This window comes from Colius striatus, chromosome 2 (genome assembly GCF_028858725.1).
Source record: "Colius striatus isolate bColStr4 chromosome 2, bColStr4.1.hap1, whole genome shotgun sequence".
Taxonomy (NCBI): Eukaryota; Metazoa; Chordata; class Aves; order Coliiformes; family Coliidae; genus Colius; species Colius striatus.
The window spans coordinates 53,190,832-53,214,219 of NC_084760.1; the positions used below are offsets into that span (position 1 = coordinate 53,190,832).

At 38.7% G+C, this 23,388-nt stretch overlaps 1 protein-coding gene across 1 annotated transcript in view; it reads right to left on the bottom strand.

The window, feature by feature from the left end:
• Nucleotides 1-13,333, bottom strand: part of ROS1 (ROS proto-oncogene 1, receptor tyrosine kinase) — a 76,611-nt gene extending 63,278 nt beyond the window's left edge. Inside the window, exons 1-9 of the mRNA XM_061990122.1 lie at nucleotides 13,211-13,333; nucleotides 11,401-11,454; nucleotides 9,095-9,154; nucleotides 8,392-8,418; nucleotides 5,547-5,607; nucleotides 4,702-4,850; nucleotides 3,078-3,216; nucleotides 2,389-2,590; nucleotides 1,636-1,712 (exon numbers count right to left, since the gene is read on the bottom strand). Coding sequence (XP_061846106.1) covers nucleotides 1,636-1,712; nucleotides 2,389-2,590; nucleotides 3,078-3,216; nucleotides 4,702-4,850; nucleotides 5,547-5,607; nucleotides 8,392-8,418; nucleotides 9,095-9,154; nucleotides 11,401-11,454; nucleotides 13,211-13,333 — 892 coding nt within the window. The remainder of the gene's footprint in view (nucleotides 1-1,635; nucleotides 1,713-2,388; nucleotides 2,591-3,077; nucleotides 3,217-4,701; nucleotides 4,851-5,546; nucleotides 5,608-8,391; nucleotides 8,419-9,094; nucleotides 9,155-11,400; nucleotides 11,455-13,210) is intronic.
• Between the last annotated feature and the right edge of the window lie 10,055 nt (nucleotides 13,334-23,388).

The window sequence follows — 23,388 nt, forward strand, 5'->3', positions numbered from 1 at the left end:
ACGGGCCCAAGTACCTTCCATCAAACCCTATGCAGTATATCCATACCTACTGTCTGGGCTATGCATAGCTCTGGGAAGGATAGCTAGTCTTGTTGCAGAATCTCAGATCCCCAAAAGTCTAGAACATTCCCTGCTAAATTGATTCACAATATAGTTACCTTCTTTTTAAAAAGTAGTGTATTTTTTTGAATCTGAGTTTGACTAACTTCAGTTTCCAAACAATCCTTTTTTTCCCTCCTCTAGTTTAAACAGCTGTCTGTATCAGATATCCTTTCCTCATATGGGTATCATGAGACTGCGATGGAATGCTGTCTTAATTTACTCCTAGATAATCTGCCTAGATTGAGCTGCATGTATTTCTCATATGATGCACGCTGCATTTCAGTAATTATGTCTTCAGAGCAGAGCACAAGAGACCAATGTCACTTCCTTGTCTTTTTCTAGTGACATTTTTGAGCAATTTAGCCCAGAGAGCAGGTTCTTTCCCTGACTCTCCTGGGGCTCAAGTCTACACAGCTCAGTACGTGATGCAGTAGCACCGTTTCTAAAGTGATACATGCTGCTCCTGTTCACATTAACACAGAAAGAAAGAGAGTGAGAGTGCAATTCAGAGGAAATCAACTGACGTTTTACATGGTGACTAGAAAGGCAAGGTGATATGTTTCCCCACCACCTAAAGATGTGTTTCTGGGGAGTAGGGTTGGTTAGTTGTTTTCTATCTTAAATGAATTGATTGGTAATTGGTTTGATTTAATGAATACAGTCAGATGTACTAGCCTGGACATTTCAGAAATGGCAGAAATGTTCCTGGCTCAGGATCAGTCAACTGTAGAGCAAATCTCTGTGAAATTCCAGATAAGGGATAACAGTGTGTCTGAGCTATTTAAAAAGAAAAGGAAAAAAAAGGCAAAAAAAAAGAAGTAATATTTTAAAAAGCTCTAGAGGAGCTATAACTTCAATTTCTCTAACCAATAACAGAAGACTGGTGGTTCAGAGACAAATTGAAAGCATTTTCTTCAGTTGAAGAGTTTCCAGGTGTTTGACAACTGGATTTCTTCAGGAGGAAGGGGGTGTATTTTGTTATGTAAAGATATATTTTGGTAACATTGATTTCATTCTTGCTTGTGCTCTATCTTAACATGTACCTTTCTCAGGCAATTATTTCTGCAATACTTGGAGTGATATCCATAATGTATTGTTACTTTCATTATTAATTAACATAGTGAAAGAAATACAGCCATGAAAGTGCAACAGAAATTAGTATGCTTTCACGTATTTGTCATGAGAAAACTGAGCATGTTTTGACAAAAGAGTTTCGTGTTAAATGGAAAGCATGTCCTCTCAGCTGCTCCCTTGGACCACCAAGGTAAGTCATCTGTAATACAACTCAGGTCAAATTTGTTTGGGCCTGCCAGAATCTCAGGTTACTACCATGCTATGTAGCCCAATAATGCCTGCAGCTAAAGAATAGGCCTCTCTCTGTGATATGTTGTTTTCTCAGTGTGTGACTCCTTGTCATGCACTGTTTACAGTCTAAATATTATTCTCTTCTGCCAGGTACATTGCAGCTCAGCAAATGTGACTTTGTCCCCAGGGGATGGATCCCCAGTGATAAGGACTCTGCTACTGCTGTACCTTTGGATTCTGGGGTTGTAATGTTGACTTCAGCAGAGGGTCCAGCACCAACTTCATTAACTGCCACAATACTGAACCTGGGTAAGCCAAAGAGACAGGTTTTGGTTTGCAGATTTCTTTTGAAGTAAACATTTTATCAAGTAGAGTAGCTGCTACATAAGTGTTTGACTTTTGGAAAACATTCATTTAAATATAATGTTCTGTCAAATCTATAACAAAAATAAACCCAACCAGAATCTGAATTGCCCAGAGGTGCAATAGCAACAGGGACTTCTAAATTAAAATTCAAAATAGTGTTTCAGACTCAGAAGAGCAACTCAAATTAATTTCAGAGGAAGTTCTGTATTTACCAGTGCAAGCAGATGCACGTCTTTGTGTTTAATAAAGATTAAGGAATTTTTCCAGATGCTTAAAGGACTGTAGAGGAGTGCTCTATCATTCTATCATTTCAGAATATTCAGAATGTGCTGAAAACATCACATAAGCTTTACAAAAATTAAAAATAGCGGCTTAGAAAACATAGTTTGCTATCTCTAAATCAAATTGCTTTTCCTTGCTGTTGATCTGACTTCCATACAAGCAGCCAACTCATCTGGAATAACTCCGTTATCTCAAGGAAGGTACCCTTGCTTTTGGCAAGAACATAAGAAAACAGCGTAATTGTGCAGAAGTGGTATTTAAGCATACCCTATACTTTCTGGGCAAGAAGTAGACAGCACACATGGCTGTGCTGGTTGTCTTTTCTTTTTGTACCTGTAAGTGTTGTTCGGGAAGGTGGAGTAGAACTGAAAGCTATGCCCTCTTGAGGCTCTCAGTAGTTTGTGATTTTCACTAGTCAGGAGTAAGTTATACCCAACAATCAATCCATTTGGAAAAAGTGGTGGAGACCAACTAACTTCAACGCTGTTTGGACTTGAGCTCTGAATATCTTTAATGACAGGAGCTGTTGCAGGAGCTGCAAGAGACAGAAATAGCTAACTCTGGGATGGCATTTAAGACATTAATGGTTTTTCTTTTTGTAGGTACATTTTTATGTTTCATACCTGTTAGTTCATTTATACTAATAAATATAATTAGGGACAGTGTAACATTTCAGCAATGGTTAACTTTTCTTAGTATGCAGGAAAATGTTTCTATATGTCTGTCAAAAGCTAGAATTAATAATTTTGCACAAATGTATCCAATCTGGCCTCATGATTTTGGCCACATACTTTTCTGTGCACATTTTCAAACCTAAAAGCAGGAAACAGACCTAAATCTTCTAACTCAAACAAAAAAAGGGCCTGTAGTATTTTATTTTGCTCTTCTGCAGCTACCCTATAGGCCATATACACATCATTCTGAAGATTAACCATTGATGTTTGCTGTGAAAGAAGCAACAAAGAAACCTAAATATTTCTGATACAGTCCTGAAAGATGCAATTAACAGTGCAATTTATTACCTCCAAAAGCATGTGTCCGATAATTGGGACTAGGTGGAGAATTCAGCTGCAGCTGAGATGTAATAATCCAAACTACTCGAAAGACGTATTCTGTGAAGGCTTGAAGGTCTTTGACAGTGTATGACGTTTCAGATACTACCTAGATTAATACACAGACATAAAAGGGCTTTTTTTTCCTCCATCTGCAGCTACTATGTAGGATGTTATCTGGGCAAAAGAGGTCACATACAATAAGATACATATTTCAAGATAGAAAAGTGCAGCATCCTAAGTTTAAATAAATGGAAAATTTGGGAATTATTTTCAGTGTAGACTTTGATTTTCTATCCTTTCAGACCATATTCTATTCTTTTTTCTTCAGAACACGCTACCAAATCTAAATGAGTTGATAGATAGAGGAATGCATGTCATATGATAGTAAATTTGAATCATAAGGTAAAAAACCCTAAAATAATAACATATTACAGGCAATGTATTTTCACCGTTGATACATATATTACAGGTTTAAGATCCAAAGGCTCTTAGTCACCCTAAAGTATTTACAGTCTGAAGTCATTGTTCCCCATTGTTTCACCAATGATTCATTCAGAACTTCCTGCTTAGTAAATTATCTTTACCTTTGATTTGTCGCACCAACTTGCCATGCTCTGTAAATTGGTCCAATAGAAATGATGGCAAGATAACAGGTGCATAGTTGATGCAGAAGAACAGATGAGAATTACTGTACTGAGTCAAAACAAAGGTCTGTCTAGTCAAGTACTGGGTCTTTGACAAGAACCAAAAAAAAAATTCCTCTAGGGAAAGATATATAAAAAAAATAAAGTCTACAGTGCTATTTCACACAAATACTCTCAGTCTTGGCATTTTATAATCATGGCTCAACATAAAACAATGGCAAGGTTTGCATTTAGTAGAACTCTTTATTAATTTCCCCACTCAATTTTCAAAGCTCATTTAGTAATTTTAGTAATTTTAATATTTCATAGAATCATAGAATGGTAGGGGTTGGAAGGGACCTTTAGAGATCATCTGGTCCAACTCCCCTGCAGAAGCAGGGTCACCTAGATCAGGTCGCATAGGAACATGTCCAGGCTGGTCTTGAAGACCTCCAAGGAAGGAGACTCCACAACCCCACTGGGCAGCCTGTTCCACTGCTTTGTCATCCTCCCAGTAAAATAGTTATTTCTTATATTAAATGGAACTTTTTGTGTTCCAGCTTCATCCCATTACCCCTTGTCCTGTTGCTAGCTACTATAGAAAAATATTTAGGAGTTTAAATTTTTTATTTAATGACTTAGTAATTTAATATCCACATATGTCAGGAAGCAGATGAACACTTCAATTATACATTCTGTGAGGAAATACCTTCATTTTCTATGAGGAAATACCTTCATTTGTTAGTTTTGAGCCTGCTACCCTACCCACTAGTCTCCATCAAGGACTCTAGTTCTTACTTTGAAAGAAACAGGGAGCAATTGGTCACTTCTCAGCTTCTTCACGCTATTCACGATTTTGCAAATCTCTTTTGTGTGCCTAACATATTATCCAATATTTTTCTAACATAAAATAAAAAGCGGAGAAGAACCTATTTCCTTGCAAAGTAAAAGGAAGTATCCTTTTTTACCTCTGTGTACCTCCAGTCTCCAGGAAGCTGATGGAACTTCCACTGGATAATATATTTCACTCCAGAGATGTTAGCTGGCTGCCACCCTAATGTGACATTGTGGCTTCCAATGGTAGATGCAAATGGTGCTCTAGGCTTGTTTAAGTAGTCTGAGGGGAGAACACAATATTATAGTAAGAAAAAAACCTTCCATAGCAATCTCTGGGTCTTAAGGGTAAAAGCCTATTACCCTACATATCTGAAAGCTAACACACCAATAAAAATACACAGAAGAATATATTGAAAATGGTGCTGAATAAATCACATGGCATTTTAAAGACAGTTTAACGAGAAAGCCTATACTGGGCCAACCTCAATGTGTGTAAATGTGGCTAAAACTGCGCTTGTGTAAATGTACTTTTAGTTACAGGTACTTAGTAAAATTTTGCTGAATAGAAACCTAGAGAAGGTAAGGAGATTTCTGAAGAGATTTTCAAGGTGCCTATTTTAATAGTACTGTTTTGGTCCAATTGTTCCTACATATTTCAGGACCTTTCGGCAATGATTTCAAGATAGCAGACAGGTCAAGGACAGGTGATCAACAAAGGATCATCTTAAACTCTTGAGACTGGATTCAAAAAGTCACATGTCCATGAAAGGGAGGAAAAAAAAAGTTCAACTCTAAGATAGAGTTAACTTGGTTGTATTTGTTAAAACAAAAAGGAAGAGTTCTAATTTTCTGTTGAATCAAAACACTCAAGATATTCTTATTCTTTCAAAGAAATTCAGACAAACAAACAAAACTGTAATCTTAAAACTGAGTTTATCAGGCTGTCAATCTGATACAGGACTCTACTCAGACTTACTCTGTGCTTCAACTCCATATGCATCCTCTGTACGGCTGCAGCCAAACTTACAGGAAACTGCCTGTGTAGAGTAGAGAACCCACTGGTTAGTTTTATGGAAAGGCAAGATTCCTCCTAGAGTTATGTAGATACATTTTAAATAGATACAAATCCTGTGGACATTTTGAATACATCCAAACCATGTGGAAATTGTTCAGTCATTCTAAAAGAGGCTGTAACAGAAACTCACTCCTAAGAGTTTCCCAAAAGTCTTTCCATCAATTTGCTGGGCACCAAATTAGAGTTTTACTCTTTACACAATGTCCCCGTGTGGAAAGCACAAATACAGGACTACATTAAAGTTGAAAACAGACTTCAGGAACAACCATAGAGTTAGGAAGTAATGTTTTTTAACTTGGTAATGATATATTCCAGACATTGTATTTCATCCTTTCCCACTTCATGTATTTCCCATGAACGAGGCACATTCTCACAAATATATTTCCAGTGAATTTTCAAAATAGTTGAAATTAGTAATTTGTATGAGCAGTGATGTCTAATTCAATTTTCCTTGTTAGTAGTTACTCCTTCTGATAAAGTCATGTCTACAAGCCACAGACATAACAAATACTCCAGGGCAATGTCTTCCACACTCATATCCTAAGAACGGAAAATTCCTGTCAGTTTTCAGTTTAAGTCACGAGCATGAGCATATATACAGAGTTGTCCTACTCTACAGGTAGAGAACTTAAAAAGAGGTAGTAACATTTTCCAGGTGGATCTCAGTAGCTTAAAAATTACATGTAAGACTGAGTCTCCTGGAAAGACAAAACAAAGTGACAGTTTGAGCTAGACAGGCATTTTATTTGGGCTCATTTTATTCTGCAAGTTCAAATGTTGAAGTTTGCTTCATACAGCAGCCATCTTTCAAGTGATAACCTTTAGAGCAATTCATTATATTAAATGAGCCAATAATTTAACTGCTTTTCCTGTGATTCTAGGATACACACTTCCGGCACCCTACAGAAACTGATAAGGCCTATTATTTCGGACAACAAAGTCCCATCTGAGATAGATTTAAAAACTTGTTTAGCAGCATATTCTTATATACATTGTCTCACATCTAGGCATTCAGTGCCAAGTGCAAGCACCTAAAAAGTTTTTTCCAATGTTTTTGTATTCAGAGAAATAAAATGCTCCCAAGTGAATGAACATGACTGTTAGCAGGTAAAGATCTGGATATTAGCAGAGATCAGTTATCAACAGTACACTGGATCTCTCATTTACAATCAAGGTTTATTTAGCTTGCGGGGCATAGTGTCCCCAAATTACATGATTTACAGTGCCTTCTGTTTCATTTAACACAGACAATTATGACTATATGGTTTTTGCCATGTTTATCCTTCTTCTTCTGATCTTTGTCTGAACCATAAATCTAATTTTTGGTTGAACTAAGAGGATTACTAAAGCTCCTAACCTTAAAAATTTTGAGGGAAATCTGCCATCTGCTCTGTCTGAAAACAAGAAATCCTTACATACTCTCCATCAATCAGAGCTGCCTCTACTGCCCTTTCTTGTGAATATTCCCACCGAACTCGGGGGTACGCCCCCATTCCTAGTTGAGAGGTAATATCTAACAGGAGCAATAATGCCAGATTTGAGTCCCAAGGTGTAGTCACATCATAGATCTGAGCCAATGCCACAGGAAAAAGTCACAGTCTTACTCCTACTCCTTTGCCCAGCAAAATGCAATGACCTGATCCTCTGCATGCAGTGACTTCATGCTTACCTGACCATGTGACAGGGGGTCAAGTCAGACAGCTGATACAGTGGAAAGACAATCCCACAAAAGCTCTTATAGAGTTAGTGAGTTTAACTGGCATATTGTGTGGACAAGTGAAAAAAACCCAACAAATCAAAACCCCAAACCCAACACCAATAAAAGAAAATCTCCACACTAATTCTGTGATTCTAAAACAGAAGTAAGTTGGGTAGTTCTTGGACTGTTCCTACACTCCAAACATACCATTTACTATATTTGTAAACATTTGTCGTGGCCACAAATTCAGATTAAAAAGTATTTAAAAAGTCAATGTTTTCAATCAAATTTCCAGCTTGCTAATGGGTTTCTGCTACACTCAGAATTCCCTCCAACTCCTCTATTGCCTGTTTGAAGTGTGTTGCCCTTATCTGGGTACAACTTGAGTTGAGGTCTCAAGAGTCCCAAACATAATCCTGCAATCTTCTCATCCCCCATTCCATCTGACGCTCTGTGTTAATGCTAAAAAGGCCCCAGAAAGATATCATCTCTTTAGCACCACTTTGTTGCCACATACGTATCACTGGCAAATGACAGCCCACCTGCAGCACAGACCAGGCACTCTCCAGGTGAGGTCTCATTCTAAAAGGCAACATATTGCCCCTAACTGAATTGTATTTTCCTTCATTTGGACTCTCTAACCAGTCAAGAGTGTTTCTACTTCTCTCCAAGCTGGTGTCATACCAGCCTGAATAAGCACACTCTCTGGATCATCTTTGATGGCATTAATGAAAAGAAAAAGATGTGAGAGACTAGAATGTAGTTTAAATAGGTCTGTGCTCTGTTCCATATTGATCTGATTAGTCTGTTTTCTTTAAAGCAACACTTTTGGCAACACAGTAGTTTTAAATGCAAACATATCCTTAGCCACCGTGGTGGAAAGAAAGGATTCAGGTACTTAACTCATTCTTCAGCTTTAAGGAGCACAAAACAGACCTAGATTGATAAGTTTGTATATCTACATTGTGTTTCTTAGAATTACGTGGACATAATAATCATTGAAATTGTGATTTCCTTTTTTTATTGATCAGATAGCATTTAACTCACCTCACATGCTCTGGTGTATGTCTTGTTCTGCCAGGAAGTAAATTAATAAATTGAGAGATTAGCATAAATATAATCACAGAATATTTCTAACAAATAATATCAATTAGTTAGAAGTTTTTTACAGTGAATGTATACTAAAAAACATAATCACTGACAAACAGTGAAAGAAGAAAAACCCACACTTGAAAAACCAGAAAGTCAACATTAAAATGATGTCAAGGATGAATGAGCTTCAGGTGTTCAAGAGGTACAGAAAAAAAAGAACAGTTTAAAAACTATTATGGCAGTTGTCCCAGACTAATGTTAATTCTCATTCATTGGGTTTAGTGAAAGCAAGAAATCAATCTAGTAAGGACCATATGCTTCATTTACATCTACATACAACTCTGAGACAGGCCCCAGGAGAGTAAAATCGTGAAAACAACCTGTTCCTTCTCACTGCCTGAAAATATAGGTGAGTGGTTGAGATTAATGAACTGTAAAATGTCTCCACACTTTGACAAACACAATGAAAACTTTTTGTATCATAGATAATTCCCATAGGGAGAATTAATATCTTCCCAATAGAGAATTTATAAATGTACTGAGAGAAAATATGGACAATACATCTTTTCATAAAAACACTGCTCTGGTTAGATTTTCCATATCTGTCATTAGATAGGGTACTTTATGGACTAGAGACAAGTGCTAAGGCAATACTCACACATTTCAGAGGGCAATCAATTTGTGCTGTTGCATTCCAAAACTGACATCCTTGTGTGCACTGCAAAGACAGAGATAGTGGCTTTAAAAAGGACTTTCAAAACACAGTTTTAAAGATAAGGGTGTCCTGGTTTTGGCTGGGAGAGTGTTAATTTTCCTTCTTCCTAGTAGCTGGTACAATGCCATGTCTTAGATTTAGAGTAAGAACAATGTTGACAACACACTGATGTTTTTAGTTGTTGCTAAGTAGTGTTTACATCAAACCAAGGATTTCTTAGTATTTCCCACCCTGCCAGCAAGAAGGCTGAAGGGTCAAGAGAAGCTGGGAAGGGACACAACCAAGATAGCTGGCCCAAACTTGGAAGAGGAATATTCCATACCATATTAAGTCACATAAAGTATATAAACTGAGGGAAGCTGGCCCAGAGGGGTGGATTTCTGCTCAGAGACTGGCTGAGCATCACTTGTCTTTCTTAGGTTTTATTTCCATATCTTGTTATCTTTAATAGCATTATTGTTATCATTATATTTCAGTTCTTAAACTATTCTTAACTCAATCCATGAGTTTCACCTGGTTTTGTTTCTCCTTCCCCCCCCACCCAAGTGGAGTGGGGAGGAGTGAGAGAGCAGCTGCCTGGTGCTCAGTTGGTGGCTGGGGTTAAATCATGACAAAGAGACACTCCAGCACTAAAGATGGGGACAAGAAGTTCATTTCTAGCTGTAGCAAAATACTTTGCATGACTAAGTCACTTAGCTCCTTCATTCTCTGGTTCATTAGCAATAAAATAGGCATTTGCAGCATTTAAACTCTGTAAAAAAGGATGAAATATACCAATTATAGGTACTCAGATACTGCAGTAAGTTACTTGTATAGTGCCCTCCTCAGTGTAAAATCAAATACAGAGCAGAAGAAAAAATAAATCGCTCTTAGGGACTCATTTGTGCAAAACAAGTGTTCAACTACCTCTTCAGCTCTGGTAAAGACTTTGACGCCCCTGTGTGTGCTGAGAGCACTAAAAGTACTGTAGAACACCTGAGCAGACTGTGGCTATCACCTGAGGAGAGTGCTCAGCTTTACCTAGAGCTGACACAAAGCTCCAGGGGCAGAAGGACTCCTGCCTAAGAAAGTCCACAATCAGCTTTGCTCTGGGAATGAGTCTCCCAGTCAGCCATGACATGTGTGGCCAACACTGCCTCTCTCCCAGCTTTATTTTACCACTTGTTCTCAGTGGCCAAGTAACAGATATGTAATACACAGCACAGTCCTGAACAGTGGAAAGTCACTCAACACAAGCGCTTTACTCTCTAACAGGCAAGGCATTAGCTTTAGAACCATGAGTTTTCAAAGATGTAATAAATATCATGTGGTTTGGATTTAATATTGGACTTTTCTGTCTTATTTTGTCTCGTGCACTTCTTAATGGTCATGTACATTTTTCTTTTTAAAGGGAAACTGGAAGACAACAACTTTGGAAGCAGCAGACACTGATATTGAGCATTGCAAGTCCTCATGAAAAAAAAACAAAACAAAACAAAAAGGCTTGATAACACTGAGCAAAGATACACAGTAACCTAAATAAGCAACTCAACCTTGCTGGGTATCACCATGACAACACAGCCTTTTATGGTCCTAGCATCATAAATGACCCAGCCTCACTAGATACCAGGTGCTGAGAGGCTGCTTCCCACCAGTCTCAGTGGAAAATATTGATGACTGAATTCTCCACCACTCTTCAAATAATATGCATAACTACCAGCTTGAATTGCATTTGAAATCTGAACTAGGAGAACATTGGCTGAAGTCCTTAAAATAATGCTGCTATGGAAAGCTCATGTCAAGCTAAAGAGCCTCTCATGATAGACACAATCATTTGAAGTCCTACAGAGCTCTAAATTTCCAACAACTGTCATTTTAAGCTTTCTCCCATCAAATCACTGAGAAAAACAAAATAAAGTACTTAACTGTAAAAAGATAGCAGAATAAAACAGTCTCAATGGTTTGCATTTTGGAGGGAACACTAGTTATGACTTCATTTCACAAAAATGAGTGCTTATGAGCTTTGTAGATCACAAATGTGAACATGACTCACAGTAAAGATCCACACTCTTTACACATTTTCTTTAAACAAAAAAGATAGTTGTGTCTGTAATAACTTGAGCCAAATCTAAGCACACAACCTACTGACATGCCAGGCAGGCAACTGTGCATATTTACGCAAAGTCTTTGACAATAGATCACTGTACCCATTTTATTCAAATACCAGTAACGTAAAATGTCAGTAATTAACAAAGTAAACCATTACTCACAGCTCCAGTGATGTCACTAACATTGCAAAGGTTGGTGATTCCAAGTTCTCCTTCCTGTAAGAGAAATACATACGTTTTCACAAAGAATCAAAACGTTTCCCAGAAAGTCATTGCTTAAAACATAATAAAGCACTAGTTTCTTGCAAAACTTTCATTTTTAACTAATGTTTCCTCATTTTGAGAAATTTATTGTGGACACACCAGGATCTTCTCCCTTGAGACTAATTTCAGAGTACCATCAAACAAAGACATTGGCAGAATCAAATGGTGTTGATTAAATTATCTTAGGCAGGAATTTGGCTCTCATCTCCTGATTCTGATTCATTGAGTCAATAACAAATGCTTCATAAACACATTGGGCATAAATGACAAAGCCAAGTGGCTTTGACCTCTTGGGAGCAGAAAGGGCTTCCTTTAAGCAAAATGCTTTTTGTCTGGCCTCTTGAAGCGGTTTTATGCAGCCATATGGTGACCACCCTTCCTCTCCTGCCAAACGCTGTCGAGCTAAGGTGTCTGTTTTTTCACATCATTCAAAGTGTGCAAAACCAGTCACTGCCTGTGAAATGTAAACGATTTGAGGATGTATCTAAAAACGTTGGGAAAGCTGAATGTTAGGTCTTAAGTTTCATCCTGTGAACAGGTAAGAGCACTCTCAATAAAACATGTCTCAGGAAGAAATTTTCAGCGCACTGGACATACTGTGACAATAGTGAGAATCAAAGGTGTCACAAAGCAAATGTGAGCGTCAGTAGGCTGAAGGTGAAAAAGAAGATTAACATCTTTCAGACTCCAAGACCATATTTTTCTCATCTGAATCCCTTACACAGTAAGTTTGCTGAACATGAGTGTAATTTTTCTGTCTTTCAAAGCTAAGAGGATGAGCAACTTATTTCTTATTCTGAATAAATTTAAGCTGAAATCAAAGGATCCTTATTAAAGTTATCATTGCATGATAGGCTTCCATCAGGGAAGGCAATTAACTCTTTCATTGGTGCGAGAGTTAGAAATAGTTTTAAAGGAACTGTCAGACAAATAATTAAATAAAATGGAGCAGGTGATAGCAGGTGCAGTAGGTTTCCACTTGTTTTTAGCCCCAAGGCACAAAATGTCCTTTTCGCAGAGCAAAGGTACGTGATCTTCTAACAACATCGGCATTTCAGGCAAACAGAAACAAGGAGGTAACTCCTGAAAACCTCATGCAGAATTATTGTTTGGATTTGAGAGGTTTTGCTTATCTTTGTAATGCATCAGTAGAATGAAAAATAATAAATTACACTTGACTACTCAAAGAAATACTAAAAAAGAAGGATCCAATTACTTGCTTTAATACTTAAAGAAACAGACACAATTTAAAGCACAGGTGACTTAAAAAAGAAGCTGAAGGTAGTTCAGGTTAATTGTGCAAACCACAGATTCCCAGCAAATTTCTTGTGAATCTATAGCTTTCCTAAGTGTATATAAGAAAAGTCATTGACTGACAGACATTGACAAGTGAACAAACTGAAAGAACAAAGGTTTCTCTCCTCCACCCTCCAGGGTCTTTAACACTTAAAGTAATTTCAGGAGCTGTTGGAACATAAGTATGTAAAGAAAGTATAAAATGAAAGCCCATGCAATCCAGATAATGAGATTTTCTTTTTTCCTTACAAACTTCCACAAATTCAAATGTTAAACATTTGTTAGCAACCTCTGCTTTTACTCAGATAAATTCTTTAAAATCATTTTGAAAAAGCTGGTATGTAATAGAAAATTCTTACAGTGCTAACAACCATCTATATTTCAAAAAATTAAGTTCAGTTTCAAAACTTACCAGGTTACTTGTGCATAAGTTTTGACAATTTTTTGAGAAAGTACAGTACACGGCAGAAATCCATACACAGTAAAAAGCAGCAAGTCTGTTTAGCAGGAGATCCCACAGGCAAATGTTCCTCATAACTTAAACAATTTCATCAGTCAGTTTGATTCTTTCCTTGACTTGGCCATACAAACTCCTTTTTGTCTAGATGACGAAGACACAACTGTGAAATTCCTGCATTTCAGATTATCAAATATTTTTTAATCCTTGTTTACACTCTGTTCCTTCAACAACTTTTCAGCTTCCTGGAGCATTTGTCTTGAAGTTGCACAACATCTGTTTCATAGCTTCTTATTAAACCACTGAAACAAAAGAGTCAACCAATGAAAGTCAGTGTATCTCCTTACATAAATATCATTAACGTCAAGAGGAAACCAAGTGCGATGCTTTTAATCAGGTGCTCCAAGCAACACGGAAACAGGGAGAGTGAGAGAAAAATGGCCAAATCTTTATTTCTACTATGATTAAGCTATTTCTAAGCATTTTCTAAGAGGATACAATTAAGAATTGGGTTTTTATGATGTTGAATAGCCTTGTTGGAACACCACAGTTCATAACAGTCAGTGCAAAAATATGAATTAATTCTCTGTTTCGATGACTGTTTCTAAATGTTCCATTTCCACACCAAACACCACTCAAAACAGACCCCCATCTGCCTTCCAAAAAGGAAGAACCACTACAGCAACGTAGACACAAACTAACCACAGTCAACCTGCTAGGAGTTCTCTGTATGAGTGGGTACAACTGCACTAGTAAACTTGTGTCCATATCATGGAATAAAATTGAAGGTGATGGATTAACTGTGTATCTGATTTAAAGAGAGGTAAAGAATCCTACAGAAAGTTGAAGACTCACATTAAAGAAGTCAATGGTAATCCACAATTAAGACACATCCAGCTCCCAGTCTGTGGCACATCTCTGCTGTACTGGCAGAGATAGCCACTGCCATTTTTTGAACTGCGATAGGAAACGACAAATGCTATGTCATTTTTGTGCATATGTATTATGCATTATAACTAAAATGTGCTAGCTTATAAATAACATAGCATTTTGATGATCACTTTAAGCTGACACATCCTGCCATTGCTGCTTAAAGAGGGAACTTGCTTTTCCACCACACCTTCCCAAGCCCACTCACTTGCCAAACAAACATTCCTGTAGTCAAGTGATGAACCAGGATGAGAGTCTGCTTAACTCTAACCCAGTAATGACAGAAATTGATTGGTTAGCATTAACCAGATGCTATTTTCTCTGATTCAGGCTGCAGCACAGCCCCATGTGCTGCTGTGCCAATGCTTAAAAGGTGGAAGGAGAAAAAAGCACCAAAGCATAAGGAAAGCATATGCTGGGCTGGAGAGAGACAGTGGATATTGCCAAGCAAATGCCTTGGAGGTGGTCAGAGGAAGAAAAGACTTTGTGCAGCAGGCTACTTCCTTTTCTTCCACTTGTCCTGGAATGCGCTTGGGGGTTTCTCTGTGCATGATCTCAGCCTCCTCACCACTACTCAAGGGAATTCCTAGATAAGACTCATCTAAGGTGAGCTTAGCTTTCAGCTAAGGGCTTTCAGCGACACAGGTGAGGGGAAGTTACTGTACCATTTGCTTATCACCTCTCCACTCTAGAAGGATGAAGCCCCAGCTCTAGCCCACCAGCAAAGCTGCTCAAGAGGGAACTCATTAGCTCCAACCAAAATAAGCCAGTTAGTCCGACTGCTTATATTGTAACTCTTTGCTAGTCCAGCTCATTTTGACTGAAAAAGCTTTATCAGGCTTAACATAACTAGTAAAACTAAAGATGAAACTGTTGACAGGCAGATGTAGATTGTAATTTCTTCCTGAGGCAGAGAACTCTGTGCTTTGGAGAGATCTTTAGAAGATTTAGGGCATTCAAGATTTGTTCTCTGGGTTAGTAGGTCTATACCAGTAAGTTAAATGTACCCACATCCATACCCTGGCAGGTAGCATGGGATAACCCACATTCACACTTCAAAAATACCTCATACTTCAAGAGAGGGTAGCCACAACTAAAATATCTATGGGGAATGGCTCCTAGCTTTTACTATATCCCAAACAGTTCCCAGATATTACTTAAGCTAGTGCTGATGTTGACCAAAACCAGACAGGGACATCTCTTAACAGTTTAACAGTCTATCTATGTGGTAATTCAGGATTAAGAATGCTACCTGGCAGGGATTTAAATTACTGTCTTAGATGTAGCCCAGGTAAACAAATATGTCCAAGTCCAAACTTTTTACAAAAATAAATGTCAATCGCATTTAATTAATCAAGACTTCTCTTTTTTTGTTTGTTTGGAGTTGTTTTTTTTGGAACTAACTAATTGTTAGGATGTCTCGGGTCGGGTTTGAGGACAGATAGGAAGGAGCAGTTGAGGGGAGAAGAAGGGATCAAGTTAAGAAGCTGGTGAAGAATATAATTAAGGTGAATCTGAAAGCCTGGGGGGGAGGGGGGGGAAAGCCAGTAGCCGCGTGAAAATACTGGCATTGGCTCTTAGGGAAATTTTCTTACTATCAAATACAAGTAACTGACCATTTCTTTGTAACTGGAAAGATTTGCTATTACTGACACTGATAATTCTTGTAAGTGAGCATTTGCACACTCGTGTTTGTGTAGTTCATGCATACCTCACACAATGGCTCTATTCATTTCTGTAATATAGATGGTCAATAAAACAATGAGATTAAAGACATTGTTCAAACGAACAACTCAGTTTATGATGCAGAAATATTTCGACTTCCAACACGGTTCTCCACCAGGTGTCACTGTAACACCCCATAAGCCAGCACCTTCAAAGGGAAAAAAAATTACAAACCTTTCTTGATCATGTTTCTTCTAATACACTGGCCAAATACAAGCAGTAGTCCGAGTCTTCGGATTTTTCACCTAAATTTTAAGAATTCTTCAGGAAGTGAGTATTTATGGGCTTTAGAAATTGAAACTTTAAAAGGAGGTTTGTAAAATCCATAAATGATGGAGCATTAAGTGTTTCCTTTAAGAGTATCTCTTCCATGAAACTGTATCCTGGCACAGAACTAGGTATCCAAATTCTGTGAGATATCATTAAAAAACCTTTTCCTTCATATTATAGATCTTACAGAACATCATTTCCTTCATCCTAAAGATCATGTGCAAGGGAGAAGGCCGTGAACAAGGAGAAAAACATCAGTGTAGTGAGTAAAAGAGAAAAACACTCTATTACAATTCCCTATCTGAATAGGAGTATACATCAGAGCACCTCACAAACTATGGATGCATCTTTCAAACTCCTTTGAAAGCAATAGAAATATATGCTGATGCATAATCAGCCCTGATAGTAATGAATATGGGCTACCATTTCTCGAGGGTAAAAATGTACATTTTTACTGCCAGTAAAGCAAGAAAATATCATCTTCCTTATATCTGAAATTATCATCATCCGTAAAGATAAATCTCTTGTGTATGTGAACACTCACATGATTGTGCATATGTATACAAGGATGGTATAATATAAGCAGAGTAATCATCTAAGACACAGAGCTTTAGGGCTCCACTGCACTTACACAGAAGACTGAAATTGTTGACCCAAGGCAGGTTGGTAGCCTTCTCTGTCATACACTGAGTACACAGACACAAGGTGTTACCCCCATAGCCAGAGAGATCAGCTAGGAAATGTCTCATGGACTGACAAAGGTTACAGCCCAACACACTAACATAAACTGATGCCAACTTCAGGTAATTTTCATACTCCAGAGAAAAAATTCTCAAATTTCAGGGCAGCTCCTGGTTGATCCAGTCCAGGAACCATACCATCATCTCTGCCCCAGTGGCAGCAACCTCCATCAAAAAGGCAGGTGAGCAGCTCAAGGTAGTGCTTATGCTCCCACATGCAATCCAAGCAACCAAAATCTCATTAGATGAAACACTTGACTATGTGCCACTATTTAAACATAACTGTATGTAGTTTCACAAAATCCAGGCACACCAAGGCAACTGAATGGACAGCAAAAGCAGAAAAGGAGATTGCTGAGAAGGCAAAGATGAGGATACCCAAAGGCCCCAGATGTCTGTATCTAACCTGAACAGTTTGTGTCCAGTTACATAGCAATAAAAATTTCCTGAAATTTGAATATATGAACTCAGGAGTCCTGTTTTGTTGGGGGGGAAAGTTATGAGAGTTGAGAAAGGCAAGACTGTAAATCCTACAGCCATGGTACAAGTCAGAGCAATGAAATGGAAAATCTCAGCTTTTAATTGTCAGCTTCTAACTCCTTTGTCTTACAAGAGTTGTCTTGAAAAGATATGCTGATGTGAAGCATTCCCTAGTGGTGGTGGATTTTCACTCTTTTCACAGATTATTATCATTTTCCCCCCAGCAATGGTCCCTCATTAGTTTTTGTATTTCTCACTAAAGTAAGTGAACTAGAATCCTAAGGGCAAAAGGATTCCCTTAACTGTCCCTTTCTCCTTCACCATTTATTTGTTAGTCAAGTGCTAAGGCAGCTGTTTGGCAATAGCAGCCAGTCAATCAGGGAGTGCTTTGCACAAACAGAGGGAAGACCTACAAGAGAAAACCCCTGGAGTCTGGCTCAAGATTTATATCTCTACAGATTAGAGAAGTGAGGTTGAGGAGGGGGGAGAAGCAGACTGTTAAACTGGATCAAATTGGTAAGACAGTCATGCATGAAATACTTAGCTAAACCAGTCAGGAGACAAGGATTTGTTTCCATTGATCTGCTGTAATGGTGACTGGAGAAATGTCTCATTAAACAACGTACAATGATGAATTTCAGACTAGGTAAATTTGAGCTATGCAGATTAATAATAGCAAGAGCTGTGAAAGCTAGGCCAAGATAAAAAAATATAAGGAATGTTGAAGGATAACATGGGTGTATAAATATCTTGCTATAAAAATCAAACAATAAAAGGATGATATTTTAGGGCTTACTAAACTATGCTTGTGTAATTATCTTACATGGGGAGGAAGAAAGCTAGCACAAACTGTCAATAAAAACCTTGCTGTAAAGTACATAAAATTTGCACTGTTTTTTATATTGCTTTAAAGAGGATAAGTTGATAAGGTATTTGCAAAGTGTTTGTTCAACTGTGTTATCTATTAGGTATCTTCCGATTGTTACTAATCAAATGTGTAGTCTGAAATGCAAAGAAAACTAGATTTTAACATCACAAGCAGCAGACAAGGCAACAGCATAAGCTTTAAATGGCCTGATGCAGCATGTCTGAAGAGTACTGAGTGGAAAAGATGTGCAAAGGTTTTTAGAGAGGAACAGAAGGAGAGAAGATTGCATACTGCAGAGGGAGTGACTTCTTGCTCTGAGCATGTAGATCAGTGTATAAGAAGATATACAGCCAAGATTAGGATAAAAAGACAAAATAAGCAGAAGTAGTAGCGTAGATTACATAGTCTTTGTAGAGATCTTCAGAACAGTTAGATGCTCAGGCTGCATAAACATCTCCCATAAAAGGCTTTACCTCTAATACCTCCTGGTTTCCATGGTATTTGAAAATACCTGAACATTTCATCTTCCCATCTGCATGGAGTTTCTGACAGTCAGAGAAGCAACAGTACCCACTATGGAGACAGGATCATTTCAATCACCTGTCTTTGAAAGTGTGCTTCTAGAGTACTGTTTGGATGCACAGCTCACTCACCTTTTTGGTAAAGTCTCAGTTCCTCTCCCCTAAAAGTTCCTGTCTCTTTGGCTGAGCAATGAAATTATTAATTTTAAACAAGTTCTCTAAACTGTTTTTAAGCCTCCAACAGACACACATAGGCTTGTTGTAAGCAGATGGAGATATGTCTGATCCCTTCTCATTTGAGGGACACAGAAACGTTCTCTGGGAAGATCATGGTTAGCTGGGATTGCTGACATGAGAAATCCTGGGGATGGTAACCCAGCATCTCACTTCCAGCTTCATTAACAGGTGAAAAGGCAAATGCTGTGAGAGACAATATTTTGTCTTGACTCACTAATGTGTGCTGTCATGGTTTTGCCCAGCTGGGTAAAAGGGAAAAATACCAAAACAAAACCCAAAACAAAATAAAACAAAACAAAAACTCCTTCCTGTGACACTGGGAGTGCATGTTGCTTCATTACTGGGCAAAACCACAACATGTGCCAACACTACAGGAAGCCCAATTGGCTTCAGATTTTATCCTTGAAGGATTTCAAACCCCTCTAGAATACCAACAGCTGTCATAATTAAAGATATGGCCTTTCTTTACCCTGCTGGGAAGAGGGGAAGATCTGAGCACAACTCCACAGCCCCAAATTCAAATCAACCCTGCTGAGCTAAGTCTTGAGACCATGCACCTGCTCCCCAGCTCTGGGGAACATGGGGCTTGGTCCCATTGCTTAAATACAGTACACTGGTGACACCCATGCTGTTTCAGGGTATCCCTCTGGGATACCCAGGGCTGGCAGTGTTTGGGCACCACAGCTGGGATACCCAGGGCTGGCAGTGTCTGGGCACCACGGCTGGGAGCTCTCCAGGTCAGAGCCTGTCCCACCCTTGCCCAGGAGCAGAGCAGCTACAACCACCATCTGGACAGAGACAGGCTCAGGTTGGGCTGTGGGCCCATGGCTGGGAAGGCATTGCAGGCTTGGCAGGGCAGGTCTGTGGGAGCTGGAAACCAGGTGTACTGTAGCACTGCTGGGGCAGAGGCTGATGGTCCCAAGGGCTGATAGAGAATCCTGGGCTGTGAGTAGCTGGAAGAGCCCTAGGGCCCAGGCAAAGGACAGTCAGGCCCAGGGAGCCCTCGGGGCTATGAGCCATGGAGACCCCTGCCTTCTGGGCCAGCAGCTGAGGGCCAGAGAGATCATTCAAGCATCTCAAAAGTCCGGAGGTCTTTTATTTAAGTCATGGAACCAAGCCTGACATCTACATTGACTGCAATGGCAGTTATTTGAATTTAAATGTATTGATTTAAAATTAATTATAAGGCTTTAAGACAGCTCAAGTATTATCTGCTCCCAGTCATGTGCGCTGACACTCGTGCTGGCACCTACATGTTGTCAGATCCACAGCAAAATGTTTGTTTGGGTGTTGAACCAGTGTTTTATTTACTTTTACTGAGGAAATTTCCTTGCAGCTGAAGGAAGTTTCCTTCCTGAGGAAGTTTTCCTCACCGAGAAGTCAGGCAAATGCTGGAGCAAGGAAGCAGTGAGTACACAGTCCTGCACTCAAACACTAATCCTGAGGGTGGACACAGAGACTGAGAGAATTTATTGCTCTGTGAAGGACAGAAGCCCTGACATTCCCCTTTCCTTCCCATACCATCACCCCTCATGTTCTGAGACCTCAGTTTCCCCTACCCTGCTCTAGTAGTGTAGTCATTCCCTCTTGCACCAGCTCTGGTGCTTTTTTGATCCTCTACTGAGCTAATTCAGGTTCCCAACACAGCAGGAAGCCATTCACCTTGTTGTCAAGAAAATGTTCTGCTAGCTCAGCAAGTTGAATTAGCTCAACACAACATCAGGTGATCACCAGTAAGAGGGGAAGTAAGGCCAAGAAAGGGATCCTTTGATCTGCCTGGTTTGAACCTTCACTGTAACAACTGCTATTGTTAACTAAATTTAGGTCTGAGGATACATCATTGCCCCTTAATAGAAGTCTGAGGAGCAGGATCTGCTGTTTATGATGTGTTTGAATGTGATCTTGCACAACAGAGCAGTGACCTGTCTCTGTGTTACTAATAGCACAAATAATAAAGAGCTGGCTTTTAATTGTGGGCACATCTGGACTCCCAAAAGACTTGCAAAACAATGACATGCTTAAGCTGTAATGACACACACTACCTCAAGGTAAAGCAGGCTAAGACAGGACAAGCATTACAAGAGATGTCATACTGGTTCATATGTTTACACTCCCAAGATTAAAGATATAAATTGGCTTATGAAAAGTGTATTTTTTCCCAGTATTACTTACATGCACAAGCACACACATGCCTTTTTCAATGCCAGAAGGAATCAGTGGAGCTCAAAAAACAAAGGAATGCACTAGAAAGAGAAAATCTCTAGGTTAAAACAGATATAACATAATTTCTTATTTTAAAACAATAACTGCCAGAACTATTTCTAAGAAGATCCTTCTGTATTTTTTTCTTTTCCATAAATGTTTGGGGTATGAACTAAATTACAAACAAATGAAAGACTATTTCATGAAAAAGGCTAATGGGTCCTTTTGCAGTAATCCACAGAAGGGACAGCAGAAGTGACCACATCCTTTAACCTAAGTTGAGAAGAGCAAAGAGCTACGGGTACAGCAATATCTTGAAACATTACAGCATCAGAATCTGTAAAATATGAGCCCAAAGAAGCATTTGGTGCTGCTGTCAACGCTGGCTCCCGCAGTAACTTCAAGGTGCTTTAGATTAAGCCCAAGAACTAAGCTGAAGGCAAGAAACCCAAGCAGAGCTACTAAACAACTATGTTTCCTTTGGCAGAGTTTCCTGGTCCAGAAGGAGTGCCCAAGAACATACACTTCAATGTCTGTATGCCAATCAAAATAGTTTACTGCTTTTTCACATGTGTTTTTCAGATAAAGATAATACATATAAGAAATTGCCTAACATCTGCCATCAGCACAGGCAAGCAGCCCTACAGAGGTGAATTCCTGAGCCGAATGCATATGGACAGCCCACTTGGCCACCCGGCACCAGAAACACCATAGTGTTTAACGAAAGGAGGGCAAATCATCTGATTTTGGTGGACAAATGTCATACTGGATATAGAGCAAATAATTAAAATACAGGCTGAATTTAAGTCTGGAAGGCAGATCTAAGTAGGTCTCAATTACATATATCACATTTTGAAAAATGCCTTTAGGATCATTTATGAACGCCAAGGCCAAGAACAACCACCAGAATGCATGTCTAACATAACTAAGTATACAATATCTTCAATGAAAGGAAGTGGACAGAAGGATGCCAAAAGTTCTTACTTTGGGAAGGAATATTTCAGAAATTATACCATCCACATGAACCTAACTTTAAGTGACAAAAATTCTCTCTTATTCATCATATATTATGTTATTAGGAATTAATATTTAAAAGTGTTTTGAGTGTTCACCAATTTGCTATGTTTACTTTTTGTTAGCCGGTTACCTTTGACAAGGAACCTAAAGTAGGCTCTAAATTTCTTTATTTCATAAACAGGCACAATAACAGATTGAATATTGTAATTAAAATATCAGGAAATATTCAAACTCAAGCCCACATTTTTTAAAAATTATTTTTTAGAAGGCACAAAGGTCTTTACAAAGATGGCTGACATTTGATCAGTTTTTCACTTTTAATAAATAGCCTAGCCTTAAAAGCAATTAGCAGTGAACCCTTAAACTATATATACAGTTGTAATCCACAGCTGTGACAGTTATGAATTACAAGAATTTGACCTTGTAATTCATTGGTGTAATGCCCCAATGCTATGTCAAAAAGTTACACAAGAAGCTTTTTATCCACACATAATGATTATTGAAGATTTATGACCCATACTTCCACTATGCATAAGTGGCTTACTTCTGAGGAGTACAGACTTCCACAGGGCCCAAAGTGAGCACGGAAAGATGGGGAGAGAGCACAGTCCCACACATCACTAATTACTAAGTTAATAAGCATCATTCCCATCCCTCTCTCTTCAAAGAAATCAACTGAAGGGAAAGAAGGACATCTCTGGACTTACTTTACAACCCCTGAGGTTTTCTGCCTGAGTTCATATTGCACCCTGTGAGAAACTGCTACGTGGCATGAAAATTTGAAATTAGAAAGGGCTAGATCTGGTGTAAATTGGATTATTTCTGTTAAATCAGACAGTCACTCAGCTCACACTTGTATTTGCTTTCAGCTCTCTAAGTTCTTACTCACATAGCCAGGCATATAGCAAACAATAAAAGGGTATGTAACTGCCCTCTCTAATATACAAGAGAATAGGTGCCATACTGGATGTATTAGAAATGGGCATGCTCTGCTTACTCACATTCACCTTCCATTACTCCATACCTTTTGTGGCAGAATATACCTAAACCAATTGCGGTCTTTATTAAAAAGGCATGTGATTCAAACACAACTGGTTATTCCTGGAAGTGACCACAGGATTGCTTCATATTTTAGCACAAGTA